This window comes from Pan paniscus, chromosome 2 (genome assembly GCF_029289425.2).
Source record: "Pan paniscus chromosome 2, NHGRI_mPanPan1-v2.0_pri, whole genome shotgun sequence".
Classification (NCBI taxonomy): Eukaryota; Metazoa; Chordata; class Mammalia; order Primates; family Hominidae; genus Pan; species Pan paniscus.
In genome coordinates, this window is record NC_085926.1 from 167,658,147 (window position 1) to 167,682,856 (window position 24,710).

The 24,710-nt window shown below is 38.7% G+C and overlaps 2 protein-coding genes and 1 non-coding gene across 5 annotated transcripts; 2 read left to right on the forward strand and 1 right to left on the reverse strand.

Annotated features, from left to right (window-relative positions):
* Positions 1–2,398: 2,398 nt before the first annotated feature.
* Positions 2,399–5,522, reverse strand: ACTRT3 (actin related protein T3). The gene is made up of 2 exons (XM_003817680.6): positions 4,999–5,522; positions 2,399–3,828 (listed from the first exon to the last, which is right to left on the reverse strand). The coding sequence occupies exons 1-2, from the start codon at positions 5,196–5,198 to the stop codon at positions 2,910–2,912; spliced, it is 1,119 nt and encodes a 372-aa protein (XP_003817728.3). The 5' UTR covers positions 5,199–5,522; the 3' UTR covers positions 2,399–2,909.
* Positions 5,523–7,902: 2,380 nt separating this feature from the next.
* On the forward strand, positions 7,903–7,975 carry TRNAV-AAC (transfer RNA valine (anticodon AAC)). The gene has a single exon. It is a non-coding gene; the product is annotated as a tRNA-Val (tRNA).
* Positions 7,976–8,655: 680 nt separating this feature from the next.
* On the forward strand, positions 8,656–23,531 carry MYNN (myoneurin). 3 transcript variants are annotated; one of them, XM_003817678.7, is made up of 8 exons: positions 8,656–9,127; positions 9,926–10,222; positions 14,602–15,395; positions 16,425–16,584; positions 18,285–18,463; positions 19,293–19,376; positions 20,447–20,533; positions 22,241–23,531. In XM_003817678.7, the coding sequence occupies exons 2-8, from the start codon at positions 9,957–9,959 to the stop codon at positions 22,501–22,503; spliced, it is 1,833 nt and encodes a 610-aa protein (XP_003817726.1). In that variant the 5' UTR covers positions 8,656–9,127; positions 9,926–9,956; the 3' UTR covers positions 22,504–23,531. The 3 variants fall into 3 exon arrangements, with proteins under 3 accessions (XP_003817726.1, XP_008969167.1, XP_063459076.1); XM_008970919.5 differs by lacking the exon at positions 19,293–19,376 and having other exon boundaries at positions 22,241–22,651; XM_063603006.1 differs by lacking the exon at positions 22,241–23,531 and having other exon boundaries at positions 19,551–20,501.
* Positions 23,532–24,710: the final 1,179 nt, after the last annotated feature.

Consider the following 24,710-nt stretch of genomic DNA (forward strand, 5'->3'; position numbering starts at 1 on the left):
AGTCAGGTTTGGGGGTTCACAAGCCCCCATTGCCGGCGAGGGGTGACGGATGCGCACGATCGGCGTTCCCCCCACCAACAGGAAAGCGAACTGCATGTGTGAGCCGAGTCCTGGGTGCACGTCCCACAGCTCAGGGAATCGCGCCGCGCGCGGGGACTCGCTCCGTTCCTCTTCCTGCGGCCTGAAAGGCCTGAACCTCGCCCTCGCCCCCGAGAGACCCGCGGCTGACAGAGCCCAACTCTTCGCGGCGGCAGTGGGTGCCTCCGGAGAAGCCCCGGGCCGACCGCGGCCTCCAGGCGGGGTTCGGGGGCTGGGCAGGCGACCCGCCGCAGGTCCCCGGGAGGGGCGAACGGGCCAGCAGCTGACATTTTTTGTTTGCTCCAGAATGAACGGTGGAAGGCGGCAGGCCGAGGCTTTTCCGCCCGCTGAAAGTCAGCGAGAAAAACAGCGCGCGGGGAGCAAAAGCACGGCGCCTACGCCCTTCTCAGTTAGGGTTAGACAAAAAATGGCCACCACCCCTCCCAGGCCCACCCTCCGCAACCCGGTGCGCTGCCGGGCGAGTCGGCTTATAAAGGGAGCGGCCGCCGACCGCACGGATTGGCCAAGCTGACTCTCGCGGCTCTCGTGAGAGTCACTCTCTCGGGCGGGCTGGTTGGGGGAACGGGAAATTAAAGTTCCATTTCCGGCCATGAGGAAGGACGTTGCCCTTCCGCACGTCCGGGAAAGCCTTTGCGTCTTTACTTCCGACCTTCCTTAAAGGTGAAACTAACTTGAGGTATCAGAGGGCCTTTTTTCTATCCTCTGCAGACCAGACGCGGTTCACCTCGACTACCTTAAAAATGGAATTCACAGGAAGATTTTAGGGCCTAAGACACAGAACACTAATTCCTAGTTTTGATCATCACATTTTTTGGAGAACTTTGTGAAAATAGATTCCCAGGCAGCACTGACTACAGCAGAATCTTGTCTTGGCTCAGTGGGATGCGTCCGAGTTCCTACCCTGCCCCCTTCTCCTTAGAATGCCTTCTCCAGCCTCTCCTTGAGCAGAGGATGGCTTTAATCAAGTGTAACTACTACATTATTAATCTTAAGGACTGAATCTCCCTTTTATTAGGAAAGAAAGGCGTTTCAGTCATTGACTTTGCTTTAAAGTAGTGCTGTGTCTTGATGAGGTAAAAAGAGGGGAGTAATCCACCATAAATTGTAACGATTTTTTTTTTTTTGAGACGGAGTCTTGCTCTTTCGCCCAGGCTGGATGGAGTCTAGTGGCGTGATCTCGGCTCACTGCAACCTCTGCCTCCCGGGTTCAAGCGATTCTCGTGTCTCAGCCTCCTGAGTAGCTGGGATTACAGGCGCCTGCCACCACGCCCAGCTAGTTTTTGTGTTTTTAGTAGAGACGGGGGTTTCACCATGTTGCCCAGGCTGGTCTCAAACGCCAGGGCTCAAGTGATCCACCCGCTTCGGCCTCCCAAAGTGCTGGGATTACAGGTGTGAGCCACCGCACCCGGCCGCGAATTTTTATAATGGCCAGTATAGTGCAGTTTTACATATAAATGACAGGATGATCTTAAAAGTTTTACTCGTATTCAGTTAGATAAACTCCGTGGAGTTGTCGCTGTCGGTCCTCGATCTGAAAGAAAAGTAAAATATCTCTCTCTCCATCTCTCTCCCTCCTTCTCTCTCTCCCATCCCCTTCTTCTTTCATAGCATCTGCCAGGTTGTAAAGTTTTTTACGGACAGAATCTGACTCCTGTTTTTAGCACTATTGCACTTAGCACAGTACCTTACATAGAGTAGATGCTAAATGCTTTGAGTTATATGTCAACACTACCACCATTCTCTTAGCATCCCACATTATCTCAAACCCTTCTTTCCCCTTCATATCTAAGTAGGCACTAAATCTTGTCAGGTTTCATAATTTTTTAAATTCCTATTGCTTATAATCTTGAGTACAAGACTTGGCACTTTATATGTGGACTAGTAACTTTCTAACTGATCACCAAATCTCCAGGGCCTTCCTCATTCAATTTATTCTCCAAACTATCACATTCATCATAACATAGTTTCCTTATGGCTCCTGCTTTTAAAGCTTTAATTTCTCTCCTTTGCATATTGGATATTTAGCACTTTAAGCCTTTCAGTCCCTGGCCTTCGCTTAACCTTGCTAGTCATAGTGCTTGTTCTGCTCTATATGAGCTCTTGACTTGAACAAAATCAGTCTAAACTAGGCGTGGTGGTGCATATCTGTGGATTCAGTTACTTGGGAGGCTGAGGGCAGAGCCCAGGAGTTGGAGGCTGCAGTGAGCTATGATTGCACTCCTGCACTCCAGCCTGGGACACAGGGCAAGACTCTGCCTCTAAAACTAAATAAATGAATAAATACATACATAAACAAAAATTTTAAAAACAAAATCAGTCTATTAAACATGCCCTGAATATGCTTTGTTCATTCTCATCTTTAGCAACTTGTTCATTTTAGTATGCTTGCCTGGATATCTGCCCTCCATCCCAATGCCACCCCTTCCATGATGGCATACCTCTGCTATGGAGTCTCGTTCCTCACCACAGCAACCTTCTTTCCCTAAACTTCAATAAGCTTAAATCTTATCACTCATTTGGCACATAGCATATTGTACCACAAATGCTCTCTTCCAAGGGAAATATAAGCTCACCAACGTCAAGTTATAGAAGAAACACTATGGGAAACATTATTTTAACTTGGTTCTACTCAATAGACATCTGTTCTTGAGCTTCACCATTATTATCCCCCGAACCCATTATAGAAATACAACAGAAATATTGGCATCCCAATAGGTGAAGTATTTTCTCTTCTCCCAGAAACATATAATATCCAAAGTTTTCTGTCACATATACTCAAAACATTTTCTTCCAACCATTTTATCTGTATTTCAGAAGCATCTTTGGTGTACTATGTTAGGTCCAACTTCTTTAAATTCTGCAGCAGTGATCCACATGTCCTGGAAGGCAGACAAGGATGCAAGAATAGAACCTCCCATCCACACTGATACTTTCCTTTCTGGAGGAGCTATAACTTGCACAGCGGTGTTGGCAGGAGCCACCTTTGCTATATCCTTAACTAACCGCTTGTCTAAACCAGGGAAAGAGGTTGATCCCCCGGCAAGGATAATATTGGAAAAGAAGGAATTCCTCAGGCCTGTATCACATTTCATTATGCTGCTGAAGCATATCTTATCAATGCCAGGGGCCTCAAGGTTCATACGACACGGAGAGAAGAGGGCCTCTGGACAAGAAAAGAGCTGGTCATGGAGCTGGATGACCTTCCCATCAGGTAGTTGGTAAACTTTCTCTAGACAATCGGGTTTCTTGGCCATTTCCTCTTCGTAGTTCATTGCCACGTAACAAAAGGTCTCCTTGATGTCTTCAACAATCTTTCTGTCTGAAGCACTGAGCAACATGATACCATGGTTCTTCATTAGCACCATGAGGTAGTTGGTGAGGTCAAGGCCTGCCAGATCCAGTTGCTGCACACCATGAGGCAGACAGTAACCCTCAAAGATGGGCACACTCTGGGTAACCCCAGCACCTGAATTCAGCACAAGGCCAGTAGTGAAGCCAGCAGCAAAGAGAGCCAGCACAGCCTGGATGGACATATAGAAGGCAGGAACACCCAGATGCTCAAAAAACATTTCCGTGATCTGTTGCCGGTTGGCCAGTGGGTTCAGCGCTGGCTCAGTAATCAAGACTGGGCCATCACACGGCTTCAGCTTTAGGTTATAGTCATAGATATGCTTCCACATGATCTCCATGTCCTCCCATGAAGTAATGAGACCACGCTCCAGTGGGTAACTGTAGGGAAAGCAATAAGATCAATGACAGCTTTTTATTTTTCTAGTTTCTATTGTCTTCGACCCTCAGTTAATTCCCCGCGTTTATTACCAATACCCCTTAATGGGCAATAACTGCCACAGCCTCTCACAGAAGGTAAGTGTCAGCCAAAAATAGCACAGCTACTTACCTCTGCAATTTTTTTTTTTTTGAGACGGAATCTCACTCTGTTGCCCAGGCTGGAGTGCAGTGGCGCGATCTCAGCTCACTGCAAGCTCCGCCTCCCGGGTTCACGCCATTCTCCTGCCTCAGTCTCCTGAGTAGCTGGGACTACAGGCGCCCGCCACCACGCCCGGCTAATTTTTTTGTATTTTTAGTAGAGACGGGGTTTCACCATGTTAGCCACGATGGTCTCGAACTCCTGACCTCGTGATCCGCCCTGCTCGGCCTCCCAAAGTGCTAGGATTACAGGCGTGAGCCACCGCGCCCGGCCTACCTCTGCAATTTTCGTTGCTTTCCATTTTCTCTGTCCTTTGGAACCTTGTGACTTTTAAAAAATTGGGAAATGTCCACATTATAGTATAGTTTAAATGTCAATTGAAGAGAATAATCCAAGTGACAAAAGGGACCATGAGTTAATATTCTTAAATGAATTCGTTCGATAACTTTATACGTTTTAATACATTTGTATAGCCACAGAGAGCAAAATGTTCAGTTTTTACATGTGTGGTACCCTTGGAGATTTGTGGCCCGTGCGTTTGTAGTAATTCCAGCTGGATGGGGCTTTCCAGCTCCCGGCTTTCTTATCCTTTCTATCCCCATTGCGCACCTCCTTTGGGGTCCTTCCCTGCCCCCCGACAACACCCCCAGTCCCCCCACCCCCAGCCACCCCAGCCCCATCCCCAGCCACCCCAGCCCCACCCCCCAACCTCCCCAGCCCCACCCCCCACAACAGCTCCAGCCCCGCCGCCCCCAGCCACACCAGCCCCACCCCTCCAACCTCCGCAGCCCCACGCCCCGCCAACCTCCCCAGCCCCACGCCCCGCCAACCTCCCCAGCCCCACCCCACCCCACCCCAGCCCCACCCCAGCCCCACCCCACCCCACCCTCCCCACCCCCACCCCACCCTACCCCACCCCCACCCCACACCACCCTCCCCAGCCTCAGCAGCCTGCTGGGAGAAGGAGGTACCTGATGAACAGCGAGCTCCTCCAGTCCTGAGCTTGGTCGCCCACGCAGAGTTCTAGCCCGCCCTGGGCCGCGCGGCTCTGGCCCTTGGCGCGGCCGATAATGTTCGGGTAGATAAACTGGGGCTCCCGGCACCCAGCCACGCCCGCCTTGATCATTCCCGAGCCGTTGTCGATCACCACCGGTAGCTGGCAGTGGTTCATGCCGCCGCTGCTGCCGCCGCCTCCTGTCTCTGAGCCGCTCTAGCTACGGGCTCGGCCGGGGCCGAGTGCCTGGAACGCCGCGTCACAGAGGCCCCGGCACGGCCGGGTGAGGCCAGAGTCCTGGGGGCGCAGGCGGGGGGTCGGGAGGGCCCCAGGCGGAAGGACTCGCTGGACGCACCGTGCTCCTCATGTCCCCGCCCGCTATTGCTTCTCGCAGGAATTGGGCCACCCCAACACCTGGAATCCCGGAATCCCAGTATCAGGAAAACCCGACTTTCGCATCAAAAGATTCAACTCTAACCCTTCACAAGTGCATTTCTCAAATACCCAGAAGAGCTATAAAAGCAGTTTTATTTTCCAAAGCCACGGAATTCCGGTTAACTAGTGGCGGTTCCGGGGAGTTCTAGAATTCGCCCTTGAAACTGGGGAAAAATGAGACTTAAGAGGAGAAAGTTGTTGCAGGAAGGGAGGCAGTGTCTGCTTCTGAAATGTTAAACTTCTAAAAGAAGGAGAAAAATGCTGGAATTTAAATGAGTTTTAAGTACGTTTATTATTGTTTCTGTACCTTGGGCAATGCTTTGTTGTGTTTCTTCCTGTGATTTCCAAGCAAAATGTACGCAATTAAAACAAAATAGTAGTTCCTCGGTTAAATATGTAAATAAATATAAATTTATATATATTTATATAAATATATATAAATATAAATTTATATATATTTATATAAATATATATAAATATAAATTTATATATATTTATATAAATATATATAAATATAAATTTATATATATTTATATAAATATATATAAATATAAATTTATATATATTTATATAAATATATATAAATATAAATTTATTTATATAAATATATATAAATATAAATTTATATATATTTATATAAATATATATAAATATAAATTTATATATATTTATATAAATATATATAAATATAAATTTATATATATTTATATAAATATATATAAATATAAATTTATATATATATAAATATATATTTAAATATAAAATATTTAAAAATATATAAATTTATATAATTTATATAAATATATATACAATTGTATGAATATATATAAATATATATACAATTGTATAAATATATATAAATATATACAATTGATAAATATATACATATATACAATTGTATAAATATATGTAAATATATACAACTATAAATATATATAATTGTATAAATATATAAATGTATATGTTATATTATATAAATATATATTTATATATTTATAAAATATGTTATATAAATATATATGTATATATAAAATATATATGTCATATTATATAAATATATTTATATATTTATAAAAATATATTTATATATTTAAGCAAGGATATAAATCAAAATATATATTTATATTTATTATATGTATAAATGTAAATATATATAAATTTATATTTATTATATGTATAAATATAAATGTATATAAATTTATATTTATATTTATTATATGTATAAATATAAATATATAAAAATTTATATTTATATAAAATAAATATATAAAAATTTATATTTATATATAATAAATATATAAAAATTTATATTTATATATAATAAATATATAAAAATTTATATTTATATATAATAAATATATAAAAATTTATATTTATATATAATAAATATATAAAAATTTATATTTATATATAATAAATATATAAAAATTTATATTTATATATAATAAATATATAAAAATTTATATTTATATATAATAAATATATAAAAATTTATATTTATATATAATAAATATATAAAAATTTATATTTATATATAATAAATATATAAAAATTTATATTTATATATAATAAATATATAAAAATTTATATTTATATATAATAAATATATAAAAATTTATATTTATATATAATAAATATATAAAAATTTATATTTATATATAATAAATATATAAAAATTTATATTTATATATAATAAATATATAAAAATTTATATTTATATATAATAAATATATAAAAATTTATATTTATATATAATAAATATAAATATATATATTTCGATTTCTATCCTTCTGGTGTAATCTGCAAGCCTCATTCGCTACTCTTGATTTTTAGGCTGAAGGACGTGCCTGTCTTTTTGCAGGAAAAGTGAAGTTTATCAGGTCATATGAAATTCAAGTTTGGAAAAATTTGAAAGTACATTGCATGTCAATAAACGCATCTTGGTGTTTGATTCTGCATACCCTGTAGAGAATTTGAAAACAAGCAGTCAATTTAGAACTTCTGCTTGGTCTTCGGAAGCAAAAAGAGGAAATTCAAAAGTAATTTTACACGTCCTTCCACCAGAAGCTGAAAGGATGGCTTTTTCGCGGCTGAATAACGAAAGCCCCCTGCTTCGCCTCGGACTCTGAGCAGCTCAACCTGCGGAAAGGATGTGTAATAAAACGCCTTTCCAGGGAGACAAAAAAAAAAGGCCACCCAAAGGAAGGGCAACTCGGGAGTGCCTGGTTTCTACTGCGGTACCCGGGCACTTTGGAAGAAAGTGCGTGCAGATTCAAGCTTTTGAAATGGTTTCAGCACTGTTCAATTGGGCATAGGCTGTTTTTCCTTTTCTGTTTTTTTCTTTAAATACATTATATTCATTCCTCTCAATGCGGTAATAATCACTTGAGAATTGCGCATTGACACATACATATCAAGGACTTTACAAGACACTTTGCAAAGTGGGGTTTCCGTAGTGTAGTGGTTATCACGTTCGCCTAACACGCGAAAGGTCCCCGGTTCGAAACCGGGCGGAAACACGCTGGGTAGTTCTTTTTTTTTTTTTCCCTTTCGCTTGGAAGAAAGCGTGAGATCACGCTTTGTTTTCTTTTGTTGTTTGTTTTGTTTTTTTTTTGAGGGACGCCTTAGCTTAATGTATGCCGGTCTTTCAAAAGACATGATAGCAATTTGAGAGTCTGAACTGTAAGTTTTTGTTACTTTATTCGTTCACCAAATGTTTTTATGGAAGCCTTGCCACGTGGAACACGTGTCCCGGGTTTTAAAAAATGAATTTGACTCACCAGCTAACACTGAAAAAATAATGTACAGCCTAGAAGGAAAGATCAAAGTGTAAAAGTGGTTAGTCCTGTCGCCTCCTGAGCATTTTTGTATTATATCACTTGGTTTTTCGTCTGAAGTGGCTGTAAATAATCGTATTAAAAATCTTCTGGTCCAGACGCAGGAAAACCTTTTCCGGTATAAAGCCCACCTTCCTCTAATGTTGCGCATGCCCACTGTGCCCAGCTGCTCCGCTTTCGTGCATCCCAGACTTCTGTCACCAGGTAAGGGCATCTTGGAAGCTGAGCTACAGTTGGCTGGGGCACAAAAAAACCAGGGGGTGCCAAGAGTTTTCAGGTACGTAAGCGGGAAAGGGGTGCCAAGTCTCAGCTAAAAAATCCCCTATGGCAGAGATCCGAGTACACATGCAGCAGTTTCCACCGGTGGGGCCCCGAGGAAGGGGAGGATGATGGGAGAAGACAAGCAACTACAAGCCCCCGCACGCAGTGCGCAGCTGGCTTCAGGAGAGAGGCCCGCGGTGCTGTGCTGCCGGGCCTCGGCGCAGAGCCCCGGCAGAGCGCCAGACGCTGACTGCCGGCACCAGAATGCTCGCGATGAGGAAGACAGGCGGAGCGCTGCGAGCTAGCGAGCCCTCAGCTCTCGTATCCATGACGCCTGCTGCTTCGGGGGACCCCTGGCATGCTGGGGAGTGGGTCTCTGTGGTACATCCTGTACCGCCCTGGCCGGCGCCGGACCCCCATGGCCCCAGAACCTCCCGCACTGCCACGGGAAGACAGAGCCGGACGTGACGCCACCGTGGAAGGAAGGGAGGGGCGGAGCGTGGCTCGGTGACGTACTCCCAAGATGGCGGAGACAGAGTGAAGAAACTGTGTTCCCCCCTTGGGTTGCTATCGGTGAGTTCCTACTTCACCCCCAGCCCGCCATCCCGGTCTCTCCAGAACCTGGGCCATCGGAGGGCAGGCTCCTTGGAGTTCCAGCACGGGTCGGGGCGCAGGTGGAAGGCTTGGGCTAGGCAGCCCCGGGGTGGCCTGGGCCACAACCTCTGCTGTGGGAATTCGCGGGAGTGGGAGCTGGGCAGAGGGCAGGGCGGCAGAAGCCGAGGAGGGACTGGCTTTGGTTGTCACTCTCGGATGCCGCCTCGCGTAGAGAGAGTGGGAAGGGAGAAGGTGTGGCCTCCTTAGCGCGAGTGATAGAACCTTTGACAGCAAGCCATGGCCGGGCGCATTCCCGGCTTTCTGGGCAGCCACCTCTCGTTTTGGAGAAACTGCACTGGGGAAACTAACAGGTTTTGGTGACTTGAGAGCAGTTTTTAAAAACTGGTACTGTTCTGCCCCTATCTGTCCCAAGAGATCATGTCTTAGTGGTTTAAAAAAATTTTTTGTAACATGTCTACTGAGCTTGAAAATCTGAGGGTTCAACAGATGTGAAAGCGTCAGGTTTTGCGGTGCTTTTTGCAGGTGGTAGAAGTGTTGCCATTCACCGTCACTTATTGATGTGTCCAAAGGATTGTGTTAGTTGATCAAGGTAACCAAAGATAGAAAGGCACTCATCCCTTCATTCTTAACCATGTATGTTTGATAAGGATTTTCAAGGGGGCTAAAATTGTTAAAGTTATGTCCTCTGTCCCTTCCCTCACTGAACGTTGATGAGAACTTACGGTTACTGATTTACTGTTTCTTTTTGTCTTTTAGATCAAGGGTAAAATTCCATTCTGATATCAAAATGCAGTATTCGCACCACTGTGAGCACCTTTTAGAGAGACTGAACAAACAGCGGGAAGCAGGTTTTCTCTGTGACTGCACCATAGTGATTGGGGAATTCCAGTTTAAAGCTCATAGGAATGTGCTGGCCTCCTTTAGTGAGTATTTTGGTGCGATCTACAGAAGCACTTCTGAGAACAATGTCTTTCTTGATCAGAGTCAGGTGAAGGCTGATGGATTTCAGAAACTGTTGGAGTTTATATACACAGGAACTTTAAATCTTGACAGGTAAAGTACACATTTTATTTTCAGTTATAAAAGCTAGTCAGTAGTCTTCACAGCAAAAGTAGATTTGTATTTTTTCCATTCATTCTCTGAACTCAAATTCTTCACCTATTTATGCACACAATGTTTGTTTTTATAAAGAAATCAGTATCACTGATTTAGGATGAGCAGGCAATATTTCATAAGCACAGATAATAAACAGTAAGATTTCTGACACGTTTATTTACTGAAACAAAGCCTGTGATTTCACTTATGTAAACTTGAACATTAAACACAATGAATTTATTTTATTTTATTTTATTTTATTTTTGAGACGGGCTCACCGTCACCCAGGCTGGAGTGCAGTGGGGCAATCTCGGCTCACTGCAACCTCTGCCTCCCGGGTTCAAGCGATTCTCCCACCTCAGCCTCCCTAGTAACTGGGACTACAGGTGTGCACTACCACACCTGGCTAATTTTTGTATTTTTTGGTAGAGACAGGGTTTCACCATGCTGGCCAGGCTGCAAACAAAAAATTCTAAGTTACTTCCAGTTTCCCATTGCTTTTTGGTCCTTGAATTCCTCTGGTCTTCTGTCTCCCTCATTCTGACTCCTGTTATCTCTATTAACCTACCAGTACTAATACTGAAGTAAGGTCAGAGATGCTAGAATGATTCTCTAAGATGCTTACTGATGTCACTGCATTAACAAGAAGTGGGTTCTGAGGAATCTGATAATGCAGGCACTGTGTGTCTCCCCTGTATAACGAACTATATAATTAGATTAATATCAATACATTTACAGATTGTAGGGGAAAAGGTGGAGGGAATAAAAGCAAAGAGAAACTGATTAAATTACCCCTGTCTTATTTCTGTCTCTCTTATGAAAGTGAACATGAGTAGACTGTTCATAATCTTCTGACATAGGAAGATTATAGGCTTTGGAATTAGATCTTTCCTGTCAGTCGCTATGTCTCCTTGAGCATGATGCAGTCTCTCTGGGCCTCAGTTTCCCCATCTGTCAAAATGAGATGGTAATAACTACCTTGAGGCTAAATAAGGTTTTACTTGATCCTTATTCACTTCCCACTGAACGTTAATTTCTTTATTTTTCTTCTTTACCCTCTCCTCCCCCTTTAATTCCACATTTCTTGGAGAAAAAATAGAAAAAACAAAAAAGAAACACCTGAAATTCTGCTGCCCACTGATAACCCCTGTTAACCTTTTGATATATATTAATTAATTCTTTTCCAGATCTCTGTAGAGATGTGCATGTATACATCAAGCAAAATCTTTCCCTCCCTTTTATATTGTAACTTATCATGGAAATATACTTATTTAAAAATCTAGAATCAGGGTGCTCATTAATCCTTTTGACGAGGAAACATTCTTGTGTAAGAAGTATCCAGTGGGGGGAGGGGAGGGAGAGAAAAGTAAACTTTCATGCTATTTTGGAATTATTTTTAAATTTTGGTATAATGAAATCTTCAAGTGAGTTCTTTATAAGTTGATTAAAGGAAAAGAGCAGTGTGAATTTTGGCTGGCCTGCAATTTAATGGTTTCCTTTTCTCTCAATTAACTGCAAAACAAAAAAATCTTGATTTGAATACACGGTAGAGCACTTTTCTTTGAGACTTCATGCAAAGAACCAATGTGAAGAACAGCCAGGTGTTTTGTTCAGTCTCTTTTGGTACATATCTTTCCTGGAGACTGGGGAGCTAATTCCTCGAGTTCAGCTAGAAATGTAAGAGAGGATTTATACCAAAATAGAAAGGCTTACAACTTAGTGATTAAGAAAACAGGTAGAATATATTAAGTTGGCTCAGGGGCCAGATTACCTTGGTCAAATCTTGGTTCTAACATTCTGTGCTCTTGGACAGGTTACTTTATTTCTTTGGACTTCTGATTTTTCACTTGTGTGTAAAATGAGGATTATAATAGATTTCATAGGCATGTCCTGAGGATAATCTTATAAAGCATTTAGGCATGTACCTGGCAATATGTAATTAAATGACCTTCAGTGACTGTTCACAGGATGTTATCTAATACTGTAAACAAAAGCAAATCTGTTATTGAAGTATTGATTGGTGCTCTTAACTGTGACTGAGATTATAGCCATCTATGAAATAGTTTGTATGAATTACCATTTCAATGTTGAACAAATTTTTTTTTTTTTTTTTTTTTTTTTTGAGATGGAGTCTCACTCTGTCACCCAGGCTGGAGTGCAATGGCGTGATCTCGGCTCACTGCAACCTCCACCTCCCAGGTTCAAGGGATTCTCCTGCCTCAGCCTCCCGAGTAGCTGGGATTACAGGCACCCACCATCATGCCCAGCTAATTTTTGTATTTTGTAGAGACGGGGTTTTACCGTGTTGGCCAGGCTGGTCTTGAACTCCTGACCTCAGGTGATGCGCCCACCTTGGCCTTACAGGCGTAAGCAACTGCACCCGGCCTTGAACAATTAATGTATGACTTCCTGCTAACTTATATTGGTCTTAAAGGCTACCTGACCTTGTTATCTGTTTGGCGGTTTATTTTATGGAGCACTAAACACAATTAGAGACCAAAAGATCTTTTTTAGTGGCCCAGCCCAAAAGACAATTTTTAGAAAGCTGTTGTGATGCTAAATTAAATAAGGGGAAACATACAGGTGGCACTTGAGGCAAAGCAAGTTTAATTAGAAGATGATGAGAACATGGGTAGAGATTTGTAGATACTGTAGCATACTTTTAGAGATCTTAGAGGTTCATGACACTAGTTATTTTTTATTTTATTTCAAATTTTAGTCCTTTAAAATAGTATCACCAGCACTATATTTACATTGTCAGCTATGATTAAAACCCTTTTCTGGCTTATACTTACAACAGAGAGGGAAAGAGATCATCTTCCCAAAGATAAACCATATTTAGGGAAAAAAATCAAGTAGGAAGATTATTTGAGGGTAAGGGGTGTGTGTGTGTGTGTGTTTTTCTGTTTTGAGATGGGGTATTCTTCTGTTGCCCAAGCAGGAGTGCACTGGTATAATGATAACTCACTGCAGCCTTGAACTCCTGGGCTCCTGCGTCAGCTTCCCAAGTAAGTGGGACTACAAGCATGTGCTACCATGCCTGGCTATTTTTTTTGTAGAGGCAGGGTCTCAAAATACTTATAGTCATGTTTTTAGTCATGTTTTTAGTGTTAACACCAACTCAACTCTAATTTTACAGCTAAGAAAGTTGAACCCCCCAAAGATGCTGACTTACCCTAATTAAGTCAGCCAGTAATGCCAGAGCCAGTGCTAGATTAATCAAACAACCTTTCACCACATTGTGAACTTCTGAAGGGCAGAGACTATTTACTTATTAATATCTTAGTACCACACATGGTAGATGCTTAGTAAACATTTGACTAGAATATTGAACAAGGTGGCTTAAGTCTTTCTTTGTAACTCTCACATCACAAACACTCCAGCTAATTTGGGTTGAGTATCACCAAAAAAGGTGGGAGGGTTGCTAGAGAGAGTTTAACATTCTAAAACCTTGTTCCTCTAAGTGGATTCCTCTAAGCAACATTGGCATCACCAGGAAGTATATTAAGAAATGCAGGCTGTGCTGGTGGCTCACGCTTGTAATCCTAGCACTTTGGGAGCCCAAGGTGGGAGGATCACTTGAGGCCAGGAGTTCGAGACCAGCCTGGGCAGCATAGCAAGACCCTGCCTCTACAAAAAAAATAGCCAGGCATGGTAGCACATGCTTGTAGTCCCACTTACTTGGGAAGCTGACGCAGGAGCCCAGGAGTTCAAGGCTGCAGTGAGTTATCATTATACCAGTGCACTCCTGCTTGGGCAACAGAAGAATACCCCATCTCAAAACAGAAAAAAAATGCAGAATCTCAGGCCCCATCACAGACCTACTGAATTTGAATCTACATTTAACAAGATTCCCGGGTGATTCACATGCACAGCAAAGTTTGGGAAACATAATTAAAGTCCCTCACAGGGGAGCAGGAGAAAATAGTAGGAAACAAGTGTCATTAGACTTTCCCTCTTGCCAATCCAGAAAAGTTGGTTGCTATCTGAAGAAGCCTCAGGATGAATGGAGGAGGTAGTGAGTTACCATCAGCTATTTTTGTGTTCTAGGGTTTTAAAAAAAAAGCCAGAAAATTTAACATTTAATTTTTCTGCAGTGGTTCACTGTCAGCTATGAATAGCCATTATCTTTCATCTCTTGAAGTTCTGTAAAATTGGAGATTTTTTACCTAAACATTATTCTGAATGAATTTATAAATCTATTTTTCTCTTAGTTATGTCTTTTTCAGCATTCTGCTTCATTAGGTCTTTAAAATACATTGAAGTATATATGCAGCTCTGTTTCGAAAAGTTTTTCTTTGATCAGAATATTGTCATGTAGCCTTGTTTCCTTGCAGTTGGAATGTTAAAGAAATTCATCAGGCTGCTGACTATCTCAAAGTGGAAGAGGTGGTCACTAAATGCAAAATAAAGATGGAAGATTTTGCTTTTATTGCTAATCCTTCTTCTACAGAGATATCTAGTATTACTGGAAACATTGAATTGAATCAACAGACTTGTCTTCTTACTCTGCGAGATTATAATAATCGAGAGAAATCAGAAGTATCTACAGATTTGATTCAGGCAAATCCTAAACAAGGCGCGTTAGCGAAAAAGTCATCTCAAACAAAAAAGAAGAAGGCGGCTTTCAACTCCCCGAAAACAGGGCAGAATAAAACAGTGCAATATCCCAGTGACATCTTAGAGAATGCATCTGTTGAATTATTCCTAGATGCAAATAAACTGCCCACACCAGTAGTAGAACAAGTTGCACAAATAAATGATAATTCAGAACTCGAGTTGACATCAGTTGTGGAAAATACTTTTCCAGCACAAGATATTGTGCACACTGTTACAGTGAAACGGAAACGTGGAAAATCCCAGCCAAACTGTGCTCTGAAAGAACACTCTATGTCTAATATAGCCAGTGTCAAGAGTCCTTATGAGGCGGAGAACTCTGGGGAAGAGCTGGATCAGAGGTATTCCAAGGCCAAGCCAATGTGTAACACATGTGGGAAAGTGTTTTCAGAAGCCAGCAGTTTGAGAAGGCACATGAGAATACATAAAGGAGTCAAACCTTACGTCTGCCACTTATGTGGAAAGGCATTTACCCAATGTAACCAGCTGAAAACACATGTAAGAACTCATACAGGTGAGACGTGTGTGTGGGGAGATATAATTATTTTTATACTGTGACTAATATAGTGTATTTTTATAGAGAGTACTTAGCACACACTACTTGTGACCAGAATTTGGTATATTTTTCTATTCATCAAAGTATTTAACAGTGTTAAACTGTTGAAAATTTATTTGTAATTGTAACCAAGTATTTAATGGCTGTTTAAGCCCTAATGCATCAACTCCTTATACCATTTTCCCTCCAAATAAGTATGTTGATTCTAGCTTACCAAGTATTTAACAGAGACAAAGACATTAAAACTGATAAAGAGAAAATGTAATTACAATTCAGGCCAATTTTCAGATATTGCCAACACTTCTCATTACATACTTCTAGACTCTGTTGACTTCTGAACATGTTCATTGGAATTACACATACAGTGTTCCCTAAGCTTCTACAGTTACCTTTATTTTGCATGTCCTCTGCCTGGTTGTAAAGTATGAGCACCCATTGGTACGTTTACATTCCTACTTTTTTTTTTTTTTTCTGAGACAGAGTCTCACTGTGTCGCCCAGGCTGGAGTACAGTGGTGCGATCTCGGCTCACTGCAAGCTCCGTCTCCCGGGTTCAAGCCATTCTGCTGCCTCAGCCTCCCGAGTAGCTGGGATTACAGGTGCCTGCCACCAAGTCCGGCTAATTTTTTTGTATTTTTAATAGAGACTGGGTTTCACCATGTTAGCCAGGATGGTCTCGATCTCCTGAACTCGTGATCCGCCCGCCTCCGCCTTCCAAAGTGCTGGGATTACAGGCGTGAGCCACCGAGCCCAGCCCTAGATTCGTACTTTTTAAAATGCTGTATGTATTTATCTCATGAATTCAGAAACACTAATTTCTTCTGATTCTACTGGTGTTTTCAGTGGTCTGGAAAAGATTATATTTGTTTTCAGTTCCAACAGTTAACATTTTCTTAATAACAAAGCTAGTACTGTTGATGAAATCTTATATGACTTATGCAACCAAAACACTATTTTCTTCTAAATATAAATTTTATTGTTCCTTTAGGTGAGAAGCCATACAAATGTGAATTGTGTGATAAAGGATTTGCTCAGAAATGTCAGCTAGTCTTCCATAGTCGCATGCATCATGGTGAAGAAAAACCCTATAAATGTGATGTATGCAACTTACAGTTTGCAACTTCTAGCAATCTCAAGATTCATGCAAGGTAAAAAACCAAATGAGTTGTTTGATCTTTTAGTCTTTTAATCACCATAGTCTTATGAGTAGACTACTATATTAGAATTCAGGACAGTAGAATTGTAATTGTGGTTCCACCAAACAGTATTAACACATTCAAGGAACCACAAGGAAGCCACAGTGGTTGATAGGAAATAAGCAGGGGGTGGGGACTACTAGGAAATAAGGTCAGACTGGTCCAGAAGTAAGATCAGAATGGTCCAGAATGCAACTTAAGAGGATCATTCTGACTGGTATAGGATTATAAGAGTGGAATCAGGGTAAACAGGAATCTATAGATAAAACCCAAGCAAGGGTGATGGTGGTTCAGGCCAGGGTGGCAGCAGTGAAAGAAATAAGTAGTAGTAGATTCTGGATATATTTTAAAGTTAGAAATAATAGAATTTGCAAACAGATTGTATGTGAAGTCTGGAAGAGAGTCAAAGATGATTCTGAGGTTTTGGGCCTGAACCCCTATAAAGATGGAGCTGCCATTAACTGAGATAGAGAAGGTTTGTGGGTAGAACAGTTTAAGTGGAAGTGCAGGAATTTACGAGTACAGTTCTGTGTGTGTTAAATTTGAGATGACTTAACACTTCTGAATAGAGGTGTGCAATAGATAATTGGTTATCTAAGTCTGCAGTTCAGGGGACTGGTTTGAGCTGAAGATAACAGTTTGGCAGTCATCAGCATATGACAGTATTTAAAGCTGTAACCCTGGCTAAGGTCACCAAGAGAGTGAATGTGGACAGAAGAAATCAAAAGACGGCCCTGAGGCACTCTAACTTTATGAGTTCTGAGAGATGGGTGAGAACCAGCAGAGGTAACTAGGAAGGAGCAGCCAGTAGAGGAGGAAAACCAGGAAAGAGGGCTGCCCTGGAATCCCAAGTGAAGGAAGTTATTCCAGATGGGAGTGGTCAATTGTAAAATTCTGTGATAGGGAGATGAAGACTGAGAATTGACGTGGATTTAGCAAAGTGGGAAATCAGCAGTGCTCTTGACAAAAGTATCATTAGTAGAGGCCAGTAGAGAAGAAATGGAAGTAGATAGAACACTTGGAGTCTCAAGGTTTTGGTAAAGGGGAGCAGATAATGGAGGAGCAAGTAAGGTCAAGGGTCTTTGTTTTGTTTTTGTTTTTTTTTTAATATGGGAGACATCAGTATATTTGTATACCATAATCCAATGGAGTGAGAAACATGGATGATGTAGGACTGGGGAAACTGCAGAAGTGATATCATTAAGTAGGATCTCAAGTATACAAATTGGAATTGATGGATTCAGATGAACTGTCACCCTCATGTCATATGAATTTTTCTCAGTGAAATAGGAAGCAGGGATGTCACCTGAGAGTAACAATGGGCAAGGAGATGCTGATGGTTTGAGGAGAGAGTTTTCACAAGTCAAAGAGTGACTAGACTCATGAAAATAATTGCCTGCAGTATTAGGGGCCCACTGCCAACCATATAAAGATCATGGAAAAACTTTTTGAACTGATCTCAGAACTAATGTTTTGATAATAAGAAATATTTGTTTTTGGCAGTGTTTACACTGAAACAACTACTGGTTTTAAATACATAGTCTTGGCCTGTTAAGATGACATGAAATAAAATCTATAAAAAACTTTATGAATTCTTGCTATATAGACTGACCTCCAAATTGTTTTACTTATTTAACTTTATTTACTAACAGGAAGCATAGTGGAGAGAAGCCATATGTCTGTGATAGGTGTGGACAGAGATTTGCTCAAGCCAGCACACTGACCTATCATGTCCGTAGGCATACTGGAGAAAAGCCTTATGTATGTGATACCTGTGGGAAGGCATTTGCTGTCTCTAGTTCTCTTATCACTCATTCTCGAAAACATACAGGTAAGTTTGACAGGGAGAGACTGCTTAAAATAAAGTTATAAATAAAAGAAAAAGGGGACTTGGGCCTTTTATCGAAGTAGATCGGAAACTTTGTAGTTAGATATCTGTTTATACTTCTATAAGCTATGTTTATGATTTTTGCACATATTTGTTAAATATAAAAGCTGACTTATTTTCTAGAATAATACAAGGTGGGTGAAATAAATTATATAACTTACACATTAAAATCAGTGAGATAATTTTGATATTATATAAACTTGCATTGAGATGCGTTTTGTGACTTTATAAAAACCTTTTCAGCTTCCTAGTCATCTCCTATAGTTAGGGTTGGGGAGTGGGTTTGGGTTGAACATGGATTTTTAAACTTCTTAGGACCTTTCCTACACAGATATTCTGGGATTTTCAAATAAGGTAATTCAGATGCAAAATAGCAGTTTGGAAACAAATTGCTTTTTTAGGGTACATTTTTTAAAAGACTTCCCTACATACTTTTATTCTCCTTTATTAATATAGTAGATAGCAAGAATAGAAATGTGGGTTTATGAATTGACATGTTCTTAATCACATAAAAATCAAATTCCTTGCCCAAATCATCTCTATTAGAAGGGACATTTTGAGGAATAAAGTTTTAATATATGAAAACTTACGAACAGTATACAATAATTACTAATATTCATTTACTTGGATCACTGAAAATACCTCTAAAGTACAATATAGAGAGATTTTAATTTAAATAATATTTCAGAAAAGCTTACTTTAGATTATTTGTAATTGATAAATATTATATTGGTATAGTACACCACTTCGCTATCTTTTATTTTCCATCTAGGTGAAAAACCATACATATGTGGTATTTGTGGGAAAAGTTTTATTTCCTCAGGAGAGCTCAACAAACACTTTCGGTCCCATACAGGTCTGTGTTTAGGGAGAACGTATTATTTTTTGTTCTCTCTTAATTTCTTTTTATGTAAACCTTGACTTTTAAGCCATTATGGACTATATGGTATTTAGTCATACTATACCTATAGCAATATCTTAATGTATAAATATCAACTTATTTGCTTATTTTGTTTTTTTTTTTTTTTAGTTGTTTGGAGTATGAATTAAATTTGTTAAAGAATTGTGTTGGTTTTCCAAGAAATATGCCAGATAATCAATAGTTTTTAAATGATTTGGATTAAATTGCACAGATATACCAAGAAATGAAAAGGAATAGGTAATACCAAGATAACATCAGATTTTCTTACTAAACAGTGTTTAGTATGCAATTTTTAGGAACAAATTTTAATTTTGACATGCTTATTGTAAAAAGTAGTTTGTAAATTGTATAAAGAAAATATTGAATGTAAAAAATTTTAAAACAAAGGAAAATGCCACTTTGAAAGAGTACTGTTCTGACATTCTCTTTTTAAAAATTCCTTCTCATAATTCCTACCTAGAATAATGTGAGTACTTAATAGAGATTTAGTAAGTTTTTGGTGACTTTATATTCTGACGTGCTTTAGTTTACACCATAAAGCACTGAACAGTTCTTATTTCCAAAGAAGTGTAATATTGTAGCATGCTGTCAGTATTTTTAAGGATTTTCTAATTTGCCAGGTACCTGAGAGCAGAAACCATGATTATTACACTTATTTTCTCCCAGCTGTATCTCTTAGCCAGTGTCTGGCATATAACTGACACTCACTAAATGTTTCATAGAAATACAAGAGTAGGCTTTTGTTTGTTTTAGTTTGCAAGTACATTTCTGTTCATGAAAATGCTCAAGTTTTCTTGAGATACAGATTTTTTGTATAAAGGAGTGTCTAGGTTGTATAGAATCTTTCATTTCACTATATTATAACCAGGTGATTAAAGTGACAATTTGAAACCAAATTTAAACACTATAATAATTTTTGCCTTGTGTTCATAAACATTGATATTTTTGTCTTAGCTAGCAGCTTTTAAAATATTGAAATTTAAACTTTTAAATTTGTTTTTCAGGAGAAAGACCATTTATCTGCGAATTATGTGGAAATTCTTACACAGATATTAAAAATTTAAAGAAGCACAAAACAAAAGTCCATTCTGGTAAATGCTTGTGTTTTGTGTTTGTTTTTTTTTTTTAATTTGGTGCTCATATTAGTGCTATTCCTTAAAATGTTGAGATGAGATTTACATTTAAGCAGTTTAAATTAGATGTCTATTTCAAAAACTAGGTATATACATGTGAGGAAAGTAGCTTTTTTGCAGAAACATTCACTCTGGATTTTTCATATTGAATCTCTTATTTAAAAAAAAAACAAACAAACAAACTTGAAACATTTCCTCCTTTTAAAACCTGACTTAATAACAGTCCCAAGCATGAAGGAACATATAAGCAAGCTATGTGTCACTGTTTCCCATACTGGAGTCTGGATAACTCAGGGTTTACTATGGTTATTATGAAAAAAAAAAAGCAGGGGGTGGTGTTATCATGAACACTAGTCCAGAAATGTTTAAGAGGAAATAGGGAAACAGGTAGCCCTACATTGTTATAATATATAAAAATGGAAAGCCAAACAACAAGTTTTGAGTCTATTGGTTAAAGTGAATTCTTGAAAAAGTTTCCCTGTGCTTACCATTTTATTCTGTCATTATTAGACATGACACTAGGCCCTTCTGGTGTGTAAATACTTAAACATCATAAGTATTAAGTTAGAAACATCTAAAAACTGCAGTAAGTCATTAATTTAACCACTTGTTAAATTTCTGTAAAGTGTACTTTCAGGGAATATGAAGTTAAACAAGGCATAGTTCTGGTACTCAAAGCACTTACAACCTGGTGTGCGAGACCAGAAACCTAAATAAATAATTAAATAAACTAAATAAATAGGGAAAATGTAGGGCATAATCGACACAAAAGTGCTAAAGAAGATACTATGTTTTTCTGAGGTAAGTACTAGAAAAAACTTAATTTTAACTTGAAGGATGGAGAAGAGTTCAAAGATGGAGATGGGAAGAGAGGATTCATTCCAGGCAGAGAACATTGTAGAGAGTCAGTGGGACAAGAAGGAAACCTTAGCTAGTTGAAGTGAAGAGTAGTTTGGGAAGAATACAGATAATTACAATTTTACAAAAGCAGTTTTGTCTGCGTGACAAGGACGGTGAAACCAAAATCATGTCAACACTTTAGAGTAACAGAAGCATGTTAAAGCCATTGGAAAATTTGAAGACAAAAGTACATCTTTAGTCAGTGTGCTGATTGCTCCCTTGAGTAGAGCAGAATTTCTCACCTCTGAAAATATATGAAAGTGCCATACATACTGTTCTGAACTCACAGAATAATATGAACAACTTATTAAAAACATTCAGTGAATGAAAAGAGTATTTCTTATCACTGTTTAATATTTTGAGGGAGTTAAAGAAGTATAACGACATTTACTCTCAAAGAATTTACAGTCTGGTTGAGGATTCAAGGCATACCTGAGTAGAATGTTAAATGGCAATAAGAGATAGATGCCACAAGGCAGTATATGAAAATTGACAAATGTGTGATTAAGCCGATATAACAGCTCACCCTGTTTCATTCTTAATCAAGTCCATTTTTTTAAATGGAGTTGGTGCTTGAACTTAACCTTGAGGCCCAGATTGAATTTACATAGATAGTGAGGAGGGCATATCTACAAAAGAGAAACCGCTTGAGTAAAGGTATGGTGGTTGGAATGTAATTTCTGGGAATGGTAAGTACATTAGTCTACCTCAGGGGTTTAGTTTTGTTTTAAAGATAATGTAGATTTTTTTTTCCTTCCATTCTAGGTGCAGATAAAACTCTAGACTCCAGTGCAGAGGATCATACTTTGAGTGAACAAGATTCCATACAAAAAAGTCCTTTATCAGAAACTATGGATGTGAAGCCTTCTGATATGACTTTACCATTAGCTCTTCCACTTGGGACTGAGGACCATCACATGCTTCTGCCTGTCACGGATACTCAGTCTCCTACATCAGATACATTGTTGAGGTCAACTGTGAATGGGTATTCAGAACCACAGTTGATTTTTTTACAACAATTATACTGACTTTGTAAGGAATATGGAATTGCTAAGATATCATTGGTAGCAAACATCTCTGGTAAGGTGCATATATTCATATTAAATTCCCATTCATTTGAGTTGTGACCATTATTTTTCATTCACTGAAGTAAAAGCACCTGATGCTGCATCACAACTGCAATGTTTGTTTTTATTTTTGGCTTTATGTCTATACTCCACAGAGAGCTTTTTAAGTAATGAATTATGTAGCACTATTTTGGGTGGATGAGTTTTATTTTCTTTTAAAGCTGCCTTAATTCCATTTTTATTTTGCATTTTAGAATTGCCCTTCATTTACTAAATCAGCCAGTTAATGTGATTCAGTTGTGACCTGTGGGATTTTAAAATTTTCCTGCCCTCATAATTTAAGCAAAATCCACGATAGTATCAGCCCAAGAGTGTGTTGCTATTTGTAAGCCCCATGGATCAATACATAAACTATGCATAAAAATAAAATTTCATATTTTCGCTCGTGAAAATTTAGGCGCTGAATAAGAATTGTGCTATTTCTCTATTAATATATTGTTAGAAATAACTTTTCTAATGAAACAAAAATGTTTCTCAAAGTCTAGAAAAGTGCATATAAATTTTTGTTCATTTAGAACTGAGTATTCTGGAGAAAACCAATGGTCAGCACTTTTGGTTTGAGTTATCTGAGATTGTATTTTCAAAATGAATTTTAAGTAGATATTTGGTGTTTTTATCTTGTCAAAGACAGTTTCAAAATTTGATTCAGTTTATGTTTTATTCCGTTCTAAAATATTGGAGATGAGGAAAATGTACTTGAGTTTTGAAATATTTTGGTAAGCCTCTCTTACTCCTGTTATGCACTTTTTAAAATAAATACTGAATTCCAGAAAGAATTTTCTAGATATAAACTTAATGCATACTAGAAATCACTTGGCTTCTAAATTTGGTACATTATATTGCATAAAGAGTTAAGAAATTAACCTCAATTATAAGTAAACATTTTGAGTTACCAGAAAGCCAACTTTAATTAAATATTTTATATCTGAGTTTTCTATAAGTTTGGGGTTTGTTAATTTTATAAATTAAACCACAACTTTTGGTGGTGGTTGTAGTTTCACAATGGTCCTTTTCCTTCCAAATGAATGTAGAAAATTCGTTATTATCCTGATATTTGCACCACTCATCCCCATGCCACTTTTCCCACATATTAATTTATTTCACTGCCTGATCTTTGGATATGAAATTATGAGTTCCACAAAGTCAATTTTTATAGTGCTGATCAAACAGCATGGTGATATTCTTTTTCTTTTTTTTTTCCCCCCACAAGGCTGTTGTTCAGTGTGAGATGACATCATTTCTTATTTCTGCCATGCTGTGGCTTTTTTGTGTTCTGCTTTTAAACTACACCTGTAGTACAGTTAATATGTTTTTTATTGGTATTGATTTCTTTAATTCATTAATTTTCTCTATTTGGGACCCAAGTCATAAGAACCAATTAGAGGACATAATAAAAACACTTAATGCTTGTAGTCTGTAGAGATCTTCACCATTTCACAGCACACACATTATTTTCATAATAAATTGCCACTGGTGGGACATGGGACTGACTTATTTGAATAGAGTTTGAAATACCACCTTTGTATGATACAAACAATATTTGATATTTTATCTAAGAAATCTATGCATGTGTATTAAGTTAAAATAGTGGGTTTAAATAAAATTTATAAAGCATTAGAATGTTACCTAATCTCTTCTGGGTTAAATGTGATAGGAATGTATTGGAATGTGAAGAAATTATAGAAAATTAAAAGACTCAGCCTCTTTAGGAAGTTTGCTAAAATGGAGAGGTTATGTTTAATTTATTTATATCTTCATTAATCCAAGCATCTAATGAACAAAAAACTGCTACAGTGACGTCATAATTCTATAAGGGCAATAGTTGCCAAATTTCCTCTGGTATTATTAGCATTCTGCCTTTGCATAGATTAGCCTTCAAATTTATTATTTTTAGTATTATTTGATACGATTGAAGTGGCTAAGATTGATTGAGCTTTTCTTGATCACATTTTCTGCTTCTTAGCTAAAGTAATTTTATTTAAATTGACATGGCTTGAGTTGTCATCATTTTCTGCTCTTCTAGAATGATGTGTAGAGAAAACTTGAAGATACTATCCCTTCTTTGGCATTCTTCTCTTAATGCTATGCTATTATTTATCATAATATGC